The 22,239-nt window shown below is 41.6% G+C and overlaps 2 protein-coding genes across 3 annotated transcripts in view; one reads left to right on the forward strand and one right to left on the reverse strand.

The window, feature by feature from the left end:
- aida (axin interactor, dorsalization associated) overlaps positions 1-1,730 on the reverse strand; it is a 103,912-nt gene extending 102,182 nt beyond the window's left edge. The window contains exon 1 of one of the 2 annotated variants that reach the window (XM_072550720.1): positions 1,433-1,730. In XM_072550720.1, coding sequence (XP_072406821.1) covers positions 1,433-1,539 — 107 coding nt within the window. In that variant the 5' untranslated portion in view covers positions 1,540-1,730. The remainder of the gene's footprint in view (positions 1-1,432) is intronic. The other variant, XM_072550721.1, reaches the window with a different exon arrangement.
- An 888-nt stretch (positions 1,731-2,618) lies between these two features.
- The window catches only part of brox (BRO1 domain and CAAX motif containing), a 43,123-nt gene continuing 23,502 nt past the window's right edge, over positions 2,619-22,239 (forward strand). The window contains exons 1-3 of the mRNA XM_072550718.1: positions 2,619-2,856; positions 7,473-7,579; positions 12,060-12,156. Of these exons, the coding sequence (XP_072406819.1) occupies positions 2,756-2,856; positions 7,473-7,579; positions 12,060-12,156 (305 nt within the window). The 5' untranslated portion in view covers positions 2,619-2,755. The remainder of the gene's footprint in view (positions 2,857-7,472; positions 7,580-12,059; positions 12,157-22,239) is intronic.

Here is a 22,239-nt window from a genome sequence, read left to right on the forward strand (position 1 = left end):
ACATTCACATCAGGCAATGACCATCTCCAATAAGAGACAGAGACAATTAATACACCAAACCTTGACATTTAATGACATTATCATCACTGAATATCTGGGCATTGCCATTAGCAAGAAACTCAACTGAACTCATCACATCAAGCACAGTGGCTATAAGAGGTAGTCACAGGCTAAAAATACTGTGGCAAAGAAAAACTCATGCGCTGACTCTCCAAAACTTGTCCACGACCGATAAGACATAAGTCAAGAGTGTGATGAGATATTATCCACTTGCCTGGATGGGCACAGCTCCAACATTCAAAACGTTTGACACCATCCAAGAAGCAGCAGCCTGCTTGAGTAGCACCACAATCACCAATGCTCAAGACACACTGCTGCTACTATCTACAAGATGCACTGCAAAGATTTTCCAAAGATTCTTAGACGACACCATCCAAACCCATGACCATTTCCATCTAGATGGACAACAGAAGCAGATACAGTATACAGGAACACCACCACTTGCAAGTTCTCCATCCTGATTTGGAAACATATCACCATTTCTTCACAATTGCAGGTCAAAGTCTTGGAACTCTTCCTTTAATGGAAATGTGGGTCAACCTACAACACATGACAGCAGCAGTTCATGAAGGCAATTCACCGCCACCTTATCAAGGACAACTAGGATTGGCAATGTTTGCTGCATTCTTCCAGCCTCCTGCCTGTCTACTGGCCAACCAACGACACCCACACCACACAAACAAAGAATAAAAAAGTTAAAACCTGAACTATACCCCTTGCTCCTACCACATTTTAAATTTTATTCTGATAGCATGTTTGGTTTAAGATCACCGTAGATTACATCCACACAACGATGGAGCATGAATTTCTATTAGTAGGGTAACTTTTTGTGCCAACAGCTACTAAAGAACTGGTTAAATAAATTGTGCATTATGCAACATTTCAGAATAGAAACCAGAAACACAGCCACAAAGTTAAGTCAAGATCATAAGTCATTTCAGAGCACCCCAACCAGAAGGTAGGTAAACTCTTGGTAAGACCACGGTTGTCTAGGTGGATCTGATGGAGAGAAAATATAACCATATCTTACTAGAACACATTTCAATTTTCCCTTGCTGAAATAATCAAACATGGGGAGCTAAAGCTTTTAATTAAGAAACATTTTGACAAAACAACGCAAAAATACCCAAGTCTTGTCGTTCAAAACAGAACAAGCATTAACATATCCTGCTGTCTCCACCCATAACAAAAGAGGGTGTGGATGCAGAATGAACTGTGCAAGGCTCCCCTGGCAATTTAAAGCCCAAAGACTACTGGTGCTATCTTTAGCAATTTACTTCAAACTTTCTACGTCGAAATTTTTTTTCGGAAAAAAAAAGTTTGGTCAATAACAACTCAAACGATTAATGTAACAGGATTAATAATGACTCACATTTGGTACTCGTCGATAGCTTCCACTAACTGTCCCCAGGAATCGAAGTCTGTACCTTTTTTGAAACTTGCGTGCCATTTTTGTACTGTTTTATTAATATCAGTCATTGTTTTAAGTGTTGCAATATATATTTTGTCGCTCCAAATGGTATCAAGTCAACATTTGGACTCGCTTTGTAAACTACTCCTCGCCTAACATTGTGCCTCAAGTCACAGCCTCCAACCAGTACCAGACCCAGCTCCTGACCAAGCCCATCTGGGCTCTATGTACAATCCGAGCCAAAGGAGGAGGAGGCAACAAGAAAGGCCCTGAACCCGAACCTGATGGCGGTTCAACACGGCTCACCCCGCCTCCCATCCCCGCCCACAGGGCTTTTGCCATGTCCGATTGGCTACCCACGCCGCCCGTTGTCCCGCTCCTCCATCTGACTGGCTTGTTGAGCGATCGATCAACGATCGGCGCCTGCAAGCTCGGGTGAGCGAGCGCGTGACGTAACGGTTGAGATGAGGTAACCGCCAGGCCGCGCGCCTCAGCCGCTCAGCCAATCAGAATGCTGAATCCCCCCCCTCCCGCCCCGCGCCATGTTATCTGCTGAAGCGGACAGGGGCGGAGATTGTCGTTTGGTAATGGCTTCCCCGTAGTTAACTGTTTTAATGGAAAAAAAGAGGGCAGGCCTGACCGCTCCGGAGAATTCATTTGAGATGAAAAGGAAATTACAAGGAGAACAGAAACATCCGGTTGATTATTCGGAGGATGTGATCTCCGGGAGAGCGATTGACGTCATCGCGCAGCCTCTCGCGAGCTGTTCCTGACTTCCGGCTTCCACCACCGTCCAACCGAAACTCCCCCTCCCCCCGGTCCCCGGTCCCGGTCCCGGTGTACGGGGACAGGCCGCTCTCAGCCCCCCCCCCCCCCCCCCCTCCCGGTCCCGGTGTACGGGGACTGGCCGCTCCTTCACCCCCCGGTCCCGGTGTACGGAGACAGGCCGCTCCTTCACCCCCCGGTCCCGGTGTACGGGGACAGGCCGCTCCCACCCCCCCCCCCCCCGGTCCCGGCCGCTCCTTCACCCCCCGGTCCCGGTGTACGGGGACAGGCCGCTTTCTTCCCCCCCCCCGGTGTACGGGGACTGGCCGCTCCCCCCCCCCCCGGTCCCGGTGTACGGGGACAGGCCGCCCCCCCCCCCCCCCGGTCCCGGTGTACGGAGACAGGCCGCTCCCCCCTCCTCCCGTTCCCGGTGTATTGAAGCAGGCGGTTTTCTCTCTTGTTCTCCTCGGTCTACGCGGCGTTTTGAAGTTTCATTCTCCATCCAGTCGGGATACGACAATGACACACTGGTTTCATAGGAACCCGCTGAAGGCGACGGCCCCGGTTTCTTTCAACCTGTACGGAGTTGCCACGAACACCGCCGCGGCGAAGATCTGCAAGTAAGGTTTAAATGCCCAGGCCCTTTAAATGTACCATTGACTTTGCCGATGCAGAGTCTGACCTGCCTCCCCTTCTCCCTGCCTGAGGTCACCAGCGGGTGCAATTTGGTTATAAGACACTCAACATTAAAAATAAACCGATGCAAGCTTCCTTTATCAACTTCTCCTTTTCTGGTCATTTGACACAGGCCCGCAGTAATTTAAAATCCTATGATCAGAGACTGTTTACGGCACAAGACAGTGTTCAGCCCGACGTGTCTGCTGTCTCCCTGAAGGAACACTTCATCCATTGTCAAAAATCAAAGCTGAACAGGTCTGGCAGTATCTGTGAGAAGAGATCAGAGGAAGGGTTAACTGTGATTCGCTCCACAGATGTCGCCAGATCTGAGTTTTCCAGCAATTTTTCTTTTAGTTTCTGGTCGACAGCAGTTCTTTTACTTCATCCAGCGTCACTCGCCTCCCTTTCCCCTCCGCGCCGTGTAAATTCTTATTTCAGAATAGATCCAATTCCTTTTGCAATGTTTAGGTTGAAGCTGCCTTCATCACACTCAGCCCAGTGCTAGCTCCTCGCTGTGTGACGAGGGTTTTCCTTCGTATCTCCACTGCTTTCAAATGTATGCTCTCTGGTTTTTGAGCTTTCCACCATCGGGATCAGTGTTGCCCTTTTTGATTCAAAATAGAATCATACAGTATAGAAGAGACCTTTCGGCCCATCTAGTCTACATTGACAAGAAATTGCTATATATCCACAGTAGTCCCACATTGTCGCACTTGGCCCATAGCCTTGAATGTTCTCAAATGCCAAGTGTTCATCCAAGTACCTTTTAAAGATTGTGGTTTCCTGTCTCAACTGCCCTCTCAGGCAAAGCATTCCAGGTTGGGTGGGAAAAAAATTCCTTAACTCCCTCTAAACTTCCTGCTGTTCACCTTAAAATTATGTCTGCTTGTTATTTTCCTTTCAACTAATGGTAGCAGCTGCTTTCTATCTATCTTGTCCATGCCTGCATAATATTATGCCCATCAATCAGGTTGTCTCTCTGCTCTTAAACTGACCTCTTGTTATTTGCAAATTTGTGCAAACTTCTTTCCTAAATTAAATAGTCGTGACGTTAGCTCTCCAACTTTTCAGCTATGAAATCTGCTATGAGATGAATCCGATATTTGAGATAATACTTGAGTGAATTCAGAGACCAGAATATTGGGAGAAAATAGCAACTGCTGCTTGAAATGGGCCCTGTCACCTGTCAAGCTATATTTCAATTTCTTTCCGTCAGTTTTGAAGTGGTAAGATTCCTATTTAAGGAAGTTCAGTTTCTTATTACAGGTAATGTTGTTTTTAAAAACAAATCAGACTGTTTATAATTCGAGTTATGGAGATGTGTAGCATGGAAACAGACCCTTCAGTCCAACTCGTTTATGCCGACCAAATCCCAACCTAATCTAGTCCTATTTGCCAGCTTTTGGTCCATATCCCTATAAACCTTTCCTATTTATATACTCATCCAGATGCCTTTTAAATGTTGCAATTGTACCAGCCTCCACCATTTCTTCTGGCAGCTCACTTACCACCCTCTGCATGAAAAAGTTGCCCCTTAGGTCCCTTTTAATGGTGAAGTTATCAACATCATGTTGCTTTGTAAGCTTAGCTGCAGAAAGCAGGTGTAACAGCATTCAACAAACAGAAGCTGTTCTGCTTCCAAATGGGAGTAACCCAGAATTTTGATCATCTGGGTGATTTAAGTATGGGCAATGCTGGCAAGATTTGTCTGTTCCTGATACCCCAGCAATTGTGGTAGTTGGTTGCTCTCTGGAGCTGCTTCAACCCTGTGATTATGTTAGGTAGTGAATTTCAGGTTTGAAACAAGCCATGATTAAAGGAATAACAATTCGTGTCCAAGTCAGGACCACCTGTGATTTGGAAGTAAAGAACTGCCAAAATGTTGAATCACTTATCCTGTATAAAAGAGGACAACGGGCTAGGCTTGAGCTGTTAGAATTAGTTTGATGAGTTACTGCAGTGTTTGTCAACAGTACATACTGCAAGCACAGTTGATCTTGGTGCCCATCTGAAGTAGTGTAATAGTTTCATCTATCAGGGTGGTCAATGAATATTCCATCAGGTATGTTCAAGTACTGCTGCTGAGAGCTGCGCCAACATGTATTCAGTATTGTCTCTGCCTGTGGGCAACTGCGTGTGGAACCTAAAATCATTATCCAGTTAAAGGTCTTCATAGTGGAGAGTCTTTTGAGCTTCTTAAATTCTCTGGTTTCTCCTTGCAACAGTTGTCTTCCTTTCCAAATAAAAGAAAATAAAATTTTGCATTTATATAAAACTTATATGAAACATGGTGCAACAACTTTTAAAGACCATAGCGTACTCTTGAAATGTACTCACTATTTGAATGTCGTGCAGCAGCCAGTTTGCACACAACAAACTCTGTTCAACAGTAACGTCTTTGATAATGACCTGCTTTTTGTAGCTATGTTCATTAAGAAACAAATTATTAGCCTGGAAACTATGGTAAATCTCCCGGCTTTTCTTCAAAATGATATCATGAAATCTTTCTCCTCCATTTGAGAAAGAAGGTGGGGCCTCAGCTGAATCTTTCCTTTAAAAGCCGATACTTCCTCCAGTATATTTTTCACTCCGTCACAAAGTGTTGACACTTGCCTTGATTTTAATGCTCGCATCTCTGGAATGAAGCTATTAACTTCTGCTTCTGAATTAGAGCCAAATAGTTCTACTCATAGACCCTCAACTGACTTTTAAATCTAGACGCTTCAGCTTAACAGAAAGTTCAATTGTTTGAGGCTGAATTAGATATTCCCTTGTAGAGTTGACTGAATTTTGATAAGAAACAAGCAGTGACTGGTGCAGAGATCTGGTCTTGCTGCCATAGCTTGGGAGTGTGGAGGCAAGTTGTGATGCCCTCACTTTGAAACCATACGATGTCATCCAATTAATTGAAGATCAGGACTCTAACCTATATCTTACTTTATAATGCTCAGTAACCATGTTTGTGATTTAAACTGAGACAAATATTTGAGAATTAAAATAAATATTTTGTAAATAAAGCAAAAGAATTTGAAATCCCATTTCTTATTATTTTGCTGTGAAATTGCACTGAGTAATTATTATCCATAATCATCCCAACATAATCGGGTACGCACAACGGTGAGAGGGATATGGGTAAGATGAGAGATCAATTGGAAGATTACAGAGCTAGTGTGCAGACTGCAGAATTATCATGGTGTAAGACCAGGAGCATGACCACGAATCCTAATTCAGTATTGGCAGTTGTAAACTGGGAGAGTGAAAAAGGGATCATTTCTGAAATTGATCCTATTGTGAAATTCCAAGAGATGACTGATATGGTGATGAATTTCCACGCAAGGAATGGCACCCTTTGTATATGTCTCTGCCTATTTATTACACACCAGTTTTAGGGGTATTATGTAACTTAAACTTCTATCTTAATTTGATCATTTGAGACTTTAATAAGGTAGCAGGAGTCTGGCTTGTGCAATAACTCTGGAAACTTTACTTCAGTTATAAATAAAATGTATTCAAGCAAGGCAGTGAATTTACAGGGACACTGCAGCTCTTGCTTTCTGGTTCAGCTTAGGGTTGTGTTGACACAGGTCTCTGCCTCTTAGTGGTTCAAAGGCCTTCCTCCCATGATTGGAGATAGGCTTAGTTCAAACGTTTTACATGTCATTTGGTCACTGAAAGCTGATATCCTTGAGCTCATGCCTCCATCCTCATTTGATTTGGCTAAATTCCTGTTAAATCACCTACTAATAACTGAGTGTTGGCTTTTTTACTCCTTTTTTAAGTAATTTGTTTGAAATAGATTTATTTTTTTGTGTTTGAATGTTTGAAAAGACTTTGTTAGCCTTTATACACTAAGGACAAACTGATACAGAGCATATTAGTTTGTACAAATTGTTAGTGTATGTTAAAGTCTAATGAGTTACAGTTGCAAAATCAAACCTATTGAAACAAAGTTGGTTATAATGCAAAGGTTACCTTTATTGAATTGCTGTACTTCTAACACCCCAATACAAGGATTTCTTGATGAGGGACAGTAAGCCTGGACCACAGTGTCTTATTCAACCTTGGAAGTCTAGATCTGAAACTAAACAGACCTCTCAGCTATGCTCTAAAACATTAGGTTATTCCTGTTTGCAATCACATGGTGCATTTTCTTGTCAAATGATGTTCTAGTCCTGAGATCTGTATTGACTATATTAAGCAGAATAATATTGATTGGTCAATGAATATACTTTAATTGTGTGATTATAATCACACAAAGTCAATCATGAAACGTTAGTTTTCCTAATACAATGTTAATAAACTGAATTTGGTTACAAAGTCAAAATATTATGTGCAGGAAATAGGATTTTTTAAAAAAATGACACTGGAAATAGGCAGAATAGGTGGAGGGAGAAGTCGTTGATGTTAGACGTTTCACAATGGAAGTTGGAACAGTAATTTGAAAGGACATTTCAGTCAAGATCTGGTAATGTCTCATTATCATATGGAAGTGTACTATACAGTAATCTTACATATTTATGAGGTTGGTAATTTAGTAATACAATTTTTTGTCTTTCAGTGACTTGAGAAGCACAAGACTGAAACTTTTGGAGTTATTCACAGATGTGAATTGTAACATGGACATGATGAAAAATGCCATGGATGCTTATCTTTCTCTTTTACAAGGTAGAAATATAATTTTAAAAGGTCACAAATCTACCAGCAATATTATTTTTCCTAGATTTTGTAATACCTAGGTGTGGAGTGCTAATTTTAATCAGTAACCTGGCTTAGTTAGCACTCTTACCTCTGGGTTCAAACTCTTCTCCTGAGTTGCAAGTACAATCCAGGCTTATAAATCTCTCTGATACTGACAAGAGTGATGAAAATATAATTCTTTTACATGACGCTTCTTTTGCCTATTTAACTGGATGGCATATACAGTCCTTACTTTCTCCTAGTTGTAAAGATTTCATAGCACTATTTGAAAAAGCACAGGAAATTCTCTCCCATTTATACTTCTCCCTTAATGAACACTATTAAAATAGTTAGCTAACCAATGATCTCTCTGTGGGTTCTGAAGTTTCCCTGCATTTCAAATGTGTTTATTAGCAGTAAAAAGTTTGGGAGCACAATGAGGATGTGAAAAGATTCTCTATCATGTGCTCTTCCTTCTGAAGCGTTTTGAAAACTTTACAAATATATCACAATTTTCGGTCATTGGATGCCTCAAAGTGCTTTACAGCCAAATAAGTACATTTTCAAGTATAGTCACTGTTTTAATGCGGGGAATGTGGAAGTCAGTTATTGCCAGAAAGCTTCCACAAACTGTACTGTGGCCATGATCAGGTTATTGGTATTTTAGTGATGTTGATCATTTGATCATCTCAAAAACAGATGAGATGGTTCTTCAGCTTTCTATTTGAGAGCTTATGTGCATAACTAAGCTGTTCTGTTTCCTTCATTAGAATGGTAACTATATTTCATAAGAATTTTCTGGGCCGTGATGCACATTTGAACTTCTAGGAGCCATGGAAAAAACTGTATAAATAAAAACTTTTAAGATCAAAATAATTAGTAACAGGAGTGGGTCATTTGGCCTGCTCAGAACTCAGTGCAATTATGGATGATCTAAATAAGACTTTAGCTGCCTGCTTTCCTCCTTTTTGTTTTCTCTAAATACAAAGACAGATAGATGTATTCTGGATCGTAGAAACATATAGTGTAGAAAAGGCCCTTCAGTCCATTGAGTCTGTACCACCAAAAATATACTACTACCTACGCTAGTCCTACTTGTCTGCTCTAGGCCCATAGCCTTGAATGATTTGACACTTCAATGGAGCAAGGTGTTAGGTTACAAGCAGGTCAGCTGGGCAGATCAGCGGCAGACGGAGTTCAACCTTGATAACTGTGAGGTGATGCACTTTGGAAGAAGTGAAAAGACAAGGTAAAATGCAATGAATGGCAAACTCAGGAACAGAGGGATCTTGTGGTGCTTGACTATGAAGGTGGCAGGATCAGTTAATACGATTTTAAGAAGCATTATTGGATTACTTGCCTTTATTAGTTTGCCATAGATTGTATGAGCAGGGAGGTCATGTTCATCTGTGCAGAACTTTGATTACCACAACTGGAGCATTGCGTACAGTTCTGGTCAAACACTATAGGATGATAGCCCTCATTTCTGATGAAGGGCTTTTGCCTGAAACATTGATTGTCCTGCTCCTTGGATGCTTCCTGACCTGCTGTGCTTTCTCAGCACCACACTCTCGACACAATAGAATGATGTGTTTGTGCTGAAGGGGATGCAGTGGAAATTCCCCAGGATGTTGCCTGGGATGGAGCATGTCCGTTATGCAGAGACTGTTTAAGCTTGGATTGTTTACTTTGGAGGAGAGAAATTTGAGGGGGATTCTGATAGAGGTGTATAAGATTGAGGGGCATGGACATGGTGAATAGAAGGGAGCAGTTTCCCTTAGTCAATGTCAATTTAAAGGAGTATAATTTTAAAGTGAAAGGCAGGATGTTTGGAGGGGATTTGAGAGAAAGCTTTCTGAGATTGAATGGGTGTTTAGAATGTATTGCCTGGAAGAGTAGTTGAGGCAGGAGACCTCTCAATGCTTAAAGTACTTAGACATGCTCATTTGAATTTGAAGCCTGATCAGATCTATCAGTTAACTAAGCTAATTAAAGATAATTGACACTACTTAACCTGCTCTGAAATTGAGCTAAGTAAATTGGGTCCTTCATTTCTCAGGAAGATCTGTCATAAGTTTCCTTAGATGGGAAAAGAATAATGGCTGAATACGGATCTGGTTTAAAGAGATACTTAACCATTTTTATTGTACACAGAGTGGGCCTGCACTTGGTGGAAAGGTAGATTGGAACGATTGAATGCAGTAATATTGTGAAAGTACCATTATATGTGATACACATGGTTTGTAGTCCCATTTGTATTTGTTGGAAGGTTTGGTGAAATTTATCGAAAGATTACATGCAATGAAATGTTTTTAGTTTCTCTCTGTCTGTATGTTTACCTTGTCGTGGATCAGCAATCCAGATGTTGTCCTATCAAGCTGAGAAACTGAAGATAGTGAATATCATTTGTGGATTCTAGAAAAACTGCCAGAATAACAAATAATTGTCATTAAATTCTTTGGTTTACTCATGTCTTTTGTTCACCTCAATTGTTTCTAGCCTACATGTAATTTCATTTTCCTCCCTCTTTAACTCCTTTAATGGCATTGAGGTAAGTAGGAATGAACAATAATAGATGATGATGATCATAATAATAAGTGGACAATCAGCAACATTAGGCATGTTGCATGCAACTCTGTTTGCCAGAAGGATGAGAGTACTTTCGAGAGGGTGTGGAGAAGGTTTACAAGGATGTTGCCTGGTCTGAAGAGTTTTAGTTATGAGGAGAAGTTGAATAAACTGATTGTTTTCACTGGAAGGATGGAGGCTGAGGGGCGACCTTATAAAAATCTACAAAATTGAGAGGCATAGATAGGGTGGATAGTCAGGCTTTTTCATAGGGTGGGAAAGGTCAATTACAAGAGGGCACAAATTCAAGGTGAATGGGGAAAAATTTAGGGGAGGAGTGCAGAAACATTTTTCACCAAGAGGGTGGTGGGTGCCTGGACAGCACTGCCAGTGGAGGTGATGGAAGCAGGCACATGAGCAACGTTTAAGATCTATCTTGATAGACACATGAATGTGAGGCGAGCAGAGGGATAGATATCACCCACTGGCAATGAGAGGTGGGTCTCACTAAGGATTAGGAATTGGTGTAGGTTTGGAGAGCTGAAGGGCATGTTCCTGTGCTATGCTGTATTGTAAGTGATGTAGTGCTCAGTTCTGTGAAATTAATTTAGTTAGCTGATAGTGATCATTAACTGTCAGCAATGAGTTATCATTAATTTTGCGATGATACCATTAGGCCAACACAATCATCCTATTAATCTAGAAACCTAGGTAATGTTCTGGAGAATTACTCACCACCTGATTCACTGAAGATTTTCCAATGTCTACAACTCATACAGTCAAAGTACCTCATCCATGACCTAAGCCATTCAGATCCTCTGTCATTGGGATATGGTAGCAAGTATGTGTAGCATCTTCAAAAAGGACAACAGATTATTCATTAGCATCCCTCAACCCATGACTACTTCTCAACTGGAACATCTGCCAAACAGGACAAAGTGCAAAGTTTGATTGACATGAGGCAAGAACGAAAAGAATATCTTTGGTCCTCCAGAACCAAATAAATCCATGAACTTCCCTCAAGATACCAGGTCATACTATGCATATATGCACACTCCTCTCAACACCAGGTGTTGCTGAAACTGAAGTCCAAGACATCACAAACCCACCACCATCTCCTCTGTACATCTGAGCCTACTGTACAGGAGGAGATGGTGGTGGGTTTGTGATGTCACTAGATTGATAAACCAAAGGTCCAGGCTAATGCATTGGACCCTGTTTAAACAGGGAAGAAAAAGCTGATCACAGTAATGGTGACCAATTGTTGTAAAATCCACCTGCTTTACTAATGTACTTTTAGGAAGGAAACCCATTGCCCTTATCTTGTCTGAGTGACTTGTCACCCCAGACCCATAGCAATAAGGTTGACACTTAATTTCAGTCTGAAGTGGGCTAACATGCTACTTGGTTTAATGGCAAATAGGGTTGGGCAGCACATGCTGACATCCTTTAAAATATTTAAAGAACAAACTGCTATCTTGTCAACGGTAACTGCCCCTGTGCAAAGAGCAATGGAATTTCTCAATTAGGCCATTTGTGGTACAGAGTTGAGTGTTGCTGGGAAAGCACAGTAGGTCAGGCAGCATCCGAGGAGCAGGAGAATCGACGTTTCGGGCATAAGCCCTGACTGCCTGTGGTTTCCTAGCAATACACTCTCCACTCTGATCTCCAGCATCTGCAGTCCTCATTTTCTCCTCATGTGGTGCAGTGGTAGCATCCCTCCCTCTGAGCCGGTGGTCTGGGTTCAAATCCGACCTGCTCCAGAGATGTGTCATAACATTACAGGTCGATTAGAAAACTTCTATAATACTTGAGTCAGCATAGTAAACGAAACTTGGAAAGCAAGATTTACACTGTGGGTCGTCACATTTCTTTTTTTCTTCTACGCTTTCATCCAAAGGTTTTATATCATCCCTGGACGGTACAACACAAGAAAACAAATTGCGTTTCATTCAGAACTTCAAATGGACTGACACTCTACAGGGAAACGTTGCAAGGTGTGTTTCCTTTTAATTGTATGTTTATTGTTGATTTAGATGTGATGAAATAGTGATTTACCTTTTATAAATTGGGTAAACTTTGATTACCTTTTTTTTTAAATTTTTACTTCTTGTCTCACCTGAAGGTGTTGACTTCTTGCTATGGTACAGTTCTTTGGGGAGCATTTGACGTCCAGTTCATTTGAGGCTTTGATACTAAATTAAATCGTTGGATGCTCCTTACAGGATTTTTATTCCTGAATGAAAGAATTGTTTGTTTTTTTTGCAGAATATTTCATAAGCTCAGGAAATGCCGCAACCAATTAAATATGCTTGAAGTATGACATTGGAAATGTATCAGCCAGTTTCCACACTGCGGGGTCCAATAAAACAGCAATGGTGTAATGACTAGATCATCTATTTTAACAAAAAACTGGCTTCAGAATAAGTATTGGCCATGGGAAGAACTCTCTCGCTCTTAGAATGGATGTTTTGCATTCTGTTGGTTCGTGACTAGCATGGTGGATGTGTGTGATGAAGTTCTTGATTTGTAATTCTATATTATGTTTTAACAAGGGAGCTATTTGTAGTTTAACTCTTGAGAATGATGCTGGGTTGTCTGGAAAAGTGCTTACATGCATTTAAATTAAGCTTTTAAAAATAAAAATTGAGGTGAGTAATGAAGTGCCTTAGAAAATATGGGTAAAATGAAGAAAATAAAATTGTATTAGTGCCCAATGACCATGGAAATCAGAGATGGAAGCAGACGATTTTTTTTAACAGTAGTCAGTAGATATGCGTCTTTCAGAGGAAGAAACAGGTTATTAAGACAGAAAGGATCTGTAAGAGCAGTTTTAGCAGGCTTCAAACAATCAGGGCAGAAGACAAGTCAAGTAGCTTAGGTGTTGTAAGGGAAAGGGTCCAGAAGCACAACGCTTTCGGATGTCTGAGAGGAAAGCATCCTACAAACCTCTTAAGTAAATAGCTTGTTGGCAGTTTAAGAACCTGATGAAGAGAGAACTAAAAATATAGCACCAAAAGAATGGGAAGGTTTGCCTGAAAGGAACCCAAGTTCAGCTATGCCAGTTGAACAAGAAATTCAAAATTGGAAAATGGGAACATTCAGTTGAAGTTTGAATATCTGCAAGGATGTTGTCGGTCAGAGGGTTTTATTTCGATCTTTATTTCTGATATTTGTAATATAATTGTTACAAAAAGCATCTTTTTGATAAGATTCCCTGCAGTGTGGAAGCAGGCCCTTCGGCCCAACAAGTCCACACCGACCCTCCAAAGAGCAACCCTACACCTAACACTATGACCAATTCACCTGACCTGCACATCTTTGGACTGTGGAGGAAACCCACGCGGACACTGGGAGAATGTGCAAACTCCACACAGTCAGTTGCCCAAGACGGGAATTGAACCTGGGTCCCTGGCACTGAGACAGCAGTGCTAACTACTAAGCCACCGTGTCACCCAAGTTTTTGTTCTTTGTGTAATACACTGTTCTTTTGTGACGTCATTTGCAAATATGCTCAGTGATTGATCACCATGGTAAACTATTGCAAAAGTGAATTTATGATCGATCAACCCAGGTTTCACTCTGGGATCTGACTAGGCCAGTATTATCCTCCTCTGAAATCATGCCATGTTACTGGGTTTGTAGTCCAGTTGGCTGGACAAATTATCCAAACATGAGTTTAATGCCTACCATCGCAACTGGAAATTTAATTTCGGTAATTTACATTTGGAGCCAAAAAAATTATTTGTAACAGTGATCATGAAATTACCAGTTTACCTTGAAACCCACCTGGTGCACAAATATCCTTTAGGGAAGAAAACCTGCTGTTGTTACTTGGTCTGGTCTACATGTAACTTCAGAACATGATAAAGTGATTGGGCCTAAATTGATGTCTGAAATGACCTAGCCAGCAAGGCAGTTATTTGGATGTACATCTGTTTGCACAGTATGGTCTGGTTTTAATTAATGTTTGCCAGTAATGGGCATATTTTGTCCTGAATTCATGCATAGTTGCTCAGTAAATAACATCTGTAAAAAATAGTTGTTTTGTTTACAGAAGGCTGGTATGCAGAACTCTGCACCTGTGTTCAGTCACTTTTTTTAAAAAAACAATAATTTTGTTGTGAGAAATTTCAGCTAATCAGATGTTTAGTAGCACTAATAGCAAAGCAGGTTTTTTAAAAAAGGGCTAGAATTAACAGCAAGGACCAGACGTCTACTCAGACGGTAGAGAGCAAACTGGCTGAAGTTGAATTGAAGCTAATGAGAGGAAATAAGAGGAAGATAGAAGGCAAAAACCAGATTTGGCCATACATCAGAGGGAATGAGCAGTAAGAGGTGGGACTGAAGGTAGGTTTGAGGAAGCAGGAATTAACTTGAAACAGAATTAACAGCCATTCTCTTTACAGAATACTATTTATCTAAATGATTTGAGTTATTGTTGTCACATGTACCCAAGTATAGTAAAAAAAATCTGTTTTGCAAGCAATACAGGCAGATCATAATATCAAAGGACATATAGATCATATGGAGTTTTGAGCGAGGCATACAGGGCTATGACTGCACAGGGAGAAAGTGAGAACTGCAGATGCTGGAGTTCAGAGCTGAAAATGTGTTGCTGGAAAAGCGCAGCAGGTCAGGCAGCATCCAAGGAGCAGGAGAATCGATGTTTCGGGCATAAGAAGGGCTTATGCCCGAAACGTCGATTCTCCTGTTCCTTGGATGCTGCCTGACCTGCGCTTTTCCAGCAACACATGTTCAGCTATGACTGCACAGGACATGCACAAAAGCAAGCTCAACATGAGATTTGAAATTTGAGAGTCCCCATTCAGAAGTTGTTCTTGAATCTGTTGGTGCGTGTGTTTAAGCTTTTGTATTTTCTCCCTGATGGAAGAGGTTGGAAGAGCGAATTATTGGGTTGGAAAGGGTCTTTGATATTCACAGCCTTTCCTTGGCATGAGGAGTGTAGATGGAGTCTGTGAATGAGAGGTTGGCTTTCATGATGATCGGAGCTGTGCACATAGCTTTCTGTAATTTCTTATGGACCGAGGCAGAGCAGTTGCTGTACCAAGATGTTTTGCACCCAGATAGAATGTTTTCTATGGTGCATTTGTAAAAGTGGAGATGCTGAATTTCCTAAGCCTCCTGAGGAAGAAGAAGCATAGTTGTGTCTTGACCATTGCATCTATGTGGGAGGTCCAGGACAGATTGTTGGTAATGTCACTACTAGAAACTTGATGCTCTCAACCCTCCACATAATCTCCATTGATGTAGATAAGGGTGTGTCCTCTTTTATTCCTGAAGTCAATGATTGATTGTTCTTTTACTGACATTGAGGGAGAAGTTGTTATCATTGCATCACAACACCAAGCATTCCCTCTCCTTCCTGTATTCTGACCCTCCGTTGTTTGATATCTAGCCTATAATGGTGGTATTGTCAGTGAACTTGTAGATGGAGTTTGTATGAAACTTAACCACAGTGTTGAGAGAGTACAGAAGGAGGTTGAGTACACATCATTGCGGGGTGCCGGTATTGAGGATTATAGTAGAGGTGCTGTTGTCTATCTTCACTGATTTCAGTCTGTGGATCTGAAGGCTGAGAGTCCAGTTGCAGAGGGCGGAGCCGAGACCTAGATCTCCGTTTTAGATTAATTTGGTTGGGGTTATAGTGTTGAAGGCGGAGCTGTAGTCAATAAATAAGAGCCTGATGTAGATATCTTATTATCCACATGGTCCAGATATGAGTGTTGGGCTAGGGAAACAGTATCTGCTGTTTTCCTATTTCACCAGCAGGCAAATTGTAGGGGATCACGGCAGGCTGGGATGCTAAGTTGATGTGGGCCATGACTAACCCCTCAAAGCATTTCATGATTATCGAGATCAGAGCCACTGGACAGTAGTTGTTGAGGCATACTGCATGTGTTTTCTTTTGGTGCTAAGATGATGGTGGCGTTCTTGAAGCAGGTAGGGACTTGAGATTGTCATGCACAGTAGTTAAAGCTGTCAACGAATACTCCCTCTAGCTGGTCTGCACAGGATCGGAGGGCACGACTGAGGACTCTGTCTGGGCCAATCATTTTCCTTGGGTTCACTCTCGAAGGCCGATCTGAGGTCTGCAGTTTTGACTGAGGATATGAGTGTCTGTAGGGTAGGGCAGATGACACTGTTGACAGAACTTGTATTAATTTGCTTAAATCTACCCAGAGTGTACTCAATGAATTACAGGTAAATGTAACACTTATTTGAAGTGCAGTCAATTCACATAAGAAGAAACAAACAAATGGCCACAGAATCTGTTCTTGGGTGAATGTTGACTGATAGACCTCTCCGCACTACTTTGAATAATGCGATGAGTCCACTTGCATCTGTCTGATTTCACACATAGTTTATCTGTTTAATATATCCTTGGAAAGAAAATACTCCTGATACCATAGTTTTACCAACATTGGTTCAATGAGATGATCTGATGTTGGGGTATAAAATGTGGACATTTTGAAGATTGGAGAGAGAGAGAGCAACTGCTGTCCAGACAGAAACATAAGGAGAGCTAACATCCTGCTCTCCCAAGAAATTAGGAAACACTCTATCAAAGGCACCTTTTCATGTGAAACCTACTCGCAGTAAGAAGGAAGACAACCCAGGGTGATTCTCTTCCAGAAGAGGGAAGACAGAAGAAGACAGTGGCTGTGTGGTTTTAAAATTAAATTGATATAATTTTACGAAGTGTCTTATTGAAACAGCATGTTGGGGGCAGATAATCAGTTAAGAGGAAGGAGGGATTAGGATTGTGAATAGTTGTTTAATGTTGTCATTGACATTAAAAAAAATTACTTCTTTAAACAGTGGAATTTGAGAGTTCTCTGCCACTCATATTTAACAAATTAGGAGGTGAGGTGACCTTTTCTGGGTGTTTGGTTTAATTAACAGAGGGGTTCACCTCCGTGTAGTAACACACGTAAAGCTGACCCCTATGCCCCAAAAGGCTGTCGTACCAAGTTACTGTTCATTTTAAGAATAGAATCTGTTTTGGTCTTAATTCACTTCAATTTTTCACCTGTCCTGTTAACTCATCACACCCAGGTTGGACCTTTATGTTCTTAAACAGGATAGAGGGAGGGAAGCATTACCCTGAGTATTTGCTCTTATCCTGAAATAGGTTCTTGACCTATAATATGTACTGAAATTGTAGTTAACAGCTCAGTAGTGTTGTCCTCTCCCTGATGTTGAAGAGGCTGCTTAGACAGCAATAGGTGTCCAAGGAATCACATTCCAGGTTGAATGGTATTTCAGGCATACTGTATAGAATACATAAAAATGACAGGCAAAAGGCACAATTGGTTCATTTAAAAAACGTTTTGATTCATTCATGGGATGAGGCTGTCGCTGGATAGACCATCCAAGAGGAAAGTAACTGCACATGTAGTCCAGACCAGGTTAGGATGGTAGTTTACTTCCCTAAGGGACATTAGTGAACTAGATGGTTTTTTTCCTGACAATTGGCGATGGTTTCATGGTCATCATTACACTCTTAATTCTACAATCTGCCATGGTGGGATTCGAACCCTGGTCCCCAGAAATCTACCTGCAACTTTGGATTAACAGTCCAGCAATAATACCACTTGGCCATTATCTGCCCTTGAAGTACTCATGAAGTAGAGTCATAGGGTCATAGAGGTGTACATCATGGAAACAGACCCTTCGGTCCAACTCGTCCATGCTGACCAGATAACCTAATCTAATCCCATTTGCCAGCACTTGGCCTATATCCCTCTAAACCCTTTCTATTCATATACCCATCCAGATGCATTTTAAATGCTGCAATTGTACCAGCTTCCACCATCTCCTCTGGCAGCACATTCCAATACGCACCACTCTCTGTTCAAAGTTTGGTAGAAGATTTGTAGCTCGGGTGCTCGTTGTTGTGGTTCTGTTCGCCGAGCTGGGAATTTGTCTTGCAAACAGACTCTATCAACAAACACATCGACCTGGACCCAATATACCGGCCACTACAGCGGACAGCTGGAACTGACAACCGGAAGCAGCAGAGACAGGCCACTATAAATGCCGGAAGAAACAGCACAGAAGCGCTTCACAGGAGGCTCCCAAGCATTGACGATGTCACCTAGACAGGGGACGAAACGTTTGCAAGACAAATTCCCAGCTCGGCAAACAGAACCACAACAACCACTCTCTGTGAAAGAAAGTTGTCCCGATTATACCTTTCCCCTCTCACCCTGAACCTATGCCCTCTCGTTCTGGACTCCCCCACCTCAGGGAAAAGACCTTGTCTATTTATCCTATCTATGCCCCTCATGATTCTATAAACCTCTATAAGGTCACCCCTCAGCCTCCAATGCTCCAGGGAAAGCCAAGAAAATTTACAGTCCAGGGTAAGGCCCTTTGGCCCTCCAAGCCTGTGCCCATCCAAATGTACTGTCTAAACCTGTCAGTCAATTCCTAAACATTTGTATCCCCACCTACTCGTGCATCTGTCTAGGCGCATCTTAAATGAATCTACCGTGCCTGCCTCTACCACCTCTGCTGGCAACGTGTTCCGGAAGCCCACCACCCTCTGTGTGAAGCACTTGCCGCGTGTATCCCCCTTAAACTTTCCACCTCTCACCTTGAAAGCGTGGCCTGTCGTTATGGAATCCTTCACCCTGGGAAAAAGCTTGTCTATCCACCCTGTCTCTACTCTTCATGATTTTGTAAACCTCAATCAGGTCCCCCCTCAATCTCCTTTTTTCTAGTGAAAATAAACCTAACCTACTCCACTTCTCTTCATAGCTCGCACCTTCCATACCAGGCAACATCCTCGTAAACCTCTGCATCCTCTCCAAAGCATCCACTTCCTTTTGGTAATGTGGTGACCAGAACTGTACAAAGTTTTCTAAATGCGGTCGAACTAATGTCTTGTACAATTTTAACATGACTTGCCAGCTCTTATAATCAATACCCCGTCCAATGAAGGCAAACATACTATATGCCTTCTTGACCACTCTATCCACGTGTGCAGCAACCTTCAGGGTACACTGGACCTGCACTCCCAGATCTCTGCCCAGCAACTTTTCCCAAGGCTCTTCCATTCATTGTATAATTCACTCTAGAATTAGACTTGCCTAAATGCATCACCTCACATTTGTCTGGATTGAAAGTCATCTGCCACTTTTCCGTCCAACTCTCCAGTCTATCTATATCCTCCTGTATTCTCTGACAGTCCCTGATGCTTTCTGCTACTCTACCAATCTTTTTGTGTCATCTGCAAACTTGCTGATCATATCAACACCGCCCTCTTCCAGATCATTTATGTATATTACAAACAACAGTGGCCCCAGTACTGACCCCTGTGGAACACCATTGGTCAGCTTTCTCCATTTTGAGAAACTCCCTTCAGTTTCAGCCCCAGCCTATTCAGTCTCTCCCTATAGCTCAAATCCTCCGACCCTGGCAATACCCTTGTAAATCTTTTCTGAACCGTTTCATGTTTCACAATATCCTTCCAATAGGAAGGAGACCAGAATTACACACACTATTCCGAAAGTGGCCTAACCAATGTCCTGTACAGCTACAACATGATCTCCCAACTCCTATACTCAATGTTCTGATCAATAAAGGAAAGCATATCAAATGCCGCCTTTACTATCCTATCTACCTGTAATTCTACTTTCAAGGAATTATGAATCTGCACACCAAGGTGTTTTTGCTCAGCAACACTCCCTAGGACTTTACCATTAAGTGTATATGTCCTGCTCCGATTTGCTTTTCCAAAATGCAGCACCTTGCATTTATCTAAATTAAACTCCATCTGCCACTCCTCAGTCCATTGGCCCATCTGATCAATATCCTGCAGTAATCTGAGGTAACCTTCTTCACTGTCCACTTCACCTCCAATTTTGGTGTCATCTGCAAACTTACTAACTATGATCACATCTAAATCATTTATATAAATGACGATTCAAGGGCAGCAGATACATTGGAACACCATCACCTACAAGTTCCCCTTCAAGTCACTCCCCATCCTGACAAGCACTGATCCTTGTGGCACTCCACTGGTCACAGGCCTCCAGTCTGAAAAGCAATCCTCCACCACCACCCTCTGTTTTCTACCTTCAAGCCAGTTCCGTATCCAAATGGTTCGTTCTCCCTATATTCATGCGATCTAACCTTGCTAACCAGCCTCCCATGAGGAACCTTGCCCAACACCTTACTGAAGTCCATATAAGATCACGCATGCTCTGCCCTAATCCGTTCCCTTTGTTTACTGTAACTCCACCAGCGTCCAACTCCTCTGACAGCAATAAATGCAAATTTGTTAGACAAATTATCGGGTATTTCTCTGACTTCAGAAGGTGATCAAAACAAGTTTCATGAAAATAGAGATCATAAAGCACCTCGCCCAGTACGGCAGCTTTCATAGACACCAACAACAACTCAGGAATTCATTCAAATGAAAGTCCTCGGATAGTGGGGAGGAAAGATTTTATTCTGAAAATATCGGTGGAAAAGTACTCGAGTTATAGTTGAGTAATCCATTCTCTGTACAGCACAATCTGTGATTACACAAACTGTGTAATAATGGTCCCATTCATCAATGAGTGGGTGACTTAGAATCCAAAGAACTGAATCCAGAATTTAAATTCGATACGGTCAGTTTGTTAGAAACTCTATTGAGGACCTGTGTAGGACTTGCAAATTCTGCTCTGGCTTAAACAATGGAAATGTCTTTTTTTAAATAGAAAGACTGAATACTATAATAATGACTTTCATGGCTGAAGTATTTTACAATGCAAATTGTCAGAAACAACATTCCACAGGAATGAAGACACAGAGCTATAAACAAATGAGCATCTTAATGTATTAGGCAAAAACTTAGTGAACAAAGAGTTTCAACAGATTCCTTAGAACTCTAAGTGAAATCCATTTTCCTTCATTTTAATGTTTGCGAATCCCTGAAAATACTCCTACTTTTACACTCATCACAACCAATCTAATTAGCTGCATTGTGCTCTTTTTCTGAAATTTGGAAGTTAAACATACAAGAGTGGGACAGATTCCCTCCTGTGTATTTCCCCTTAATTCAAAGTCATTTGATAATATGAAACCCAGTGTTGCTTGAAAACATACTTTTTGAAAATGCTTTTGGTCTTGCACTTTAGGACATTTGCAAGAATCGTAAAGTAATGGGGACCTAAGTTTTATACTGTCTGAGAAGAGAGTATGCTGATTGGTTGGAAAAGTGCTTGGGGTTGGTAGAGGTGCTGTGATGGGAAATGCACCAGTTGGATGATGACTGACCATTAACTTGTCAGGCAAGTTGACTCTGGTTAAAGCGCTGCCCTGAAGAATGAACCAAAGGATAGCTGTTGCCTGTTTCAAATTGAAACAGTATACGGTTTATCTACAAAGAACAGGGCCCTGTGTATTAATATATGTAGCTTCCGGCATGCACAAATATACTGCGCTGAGAGTCTGACTCGCAATCTTAAATTGGATGTCAGCATAGTTCTTCGTGCATTCAAGATTATTTAGCAAGTGATGTGCAGTTGTGCAATCACATCTAATATTGGAGACTCTGGAAGTTTACAAGTATGGCCTGGCTAGGTATGGTCAGTACCTTGCTTGTTGCGCACAGCTGAAGAGAAATGCTATTTGATGTGATCTGTCAATCTTTGGGACAGGTGGCTTACATCCCTGGCATCTCGCTGATGCTGGAACTCGCGTGCTACGTTACTTATTTGTGTGATAGGCAGAACGCCTTGTTGACTTTACAGCCAGAAAGACTTTGTACACATTTGAGTCTGTTTCAGTTTAACAAAATAGGTGACAGCCATTCTCTGGTTTCTTCCTTGGGGCAGTGCTTTGACTGATCAGCCAACCTACCTGGTTTAAATTTAAAGCTTGGCATTTAATTCTTCATCTTCAAACTTGTGCATTTTCAAGGTGACTCCATTTGCCAACCAAGCTTCACTCTTCTGATGGGTACAAAATATTTTCTCCTTACATTGGTATTTTTCTGAATGTCCTGATGAGAAAAGAAAATTTCAACAAAATGTCTTGTTTCAGAATCCCTATAATAAGTG

Source organism: Chiloscyllium punctatum, chromosome 3 (assembly GCF_047496795.1).
Source record: "Chiloscyllium punctatum isolate Juve2018m chromosome 3, sChiPun1.3, whole genome shotgun sequence".
Classification (NCBI taxonomy): Eukaryota; Metazoa; Chordata; class Chondrichthyes; order Orectolobiformes; family Hemiscylliidae; genus Chiloscyllium; species Chiloscyllium punctatum.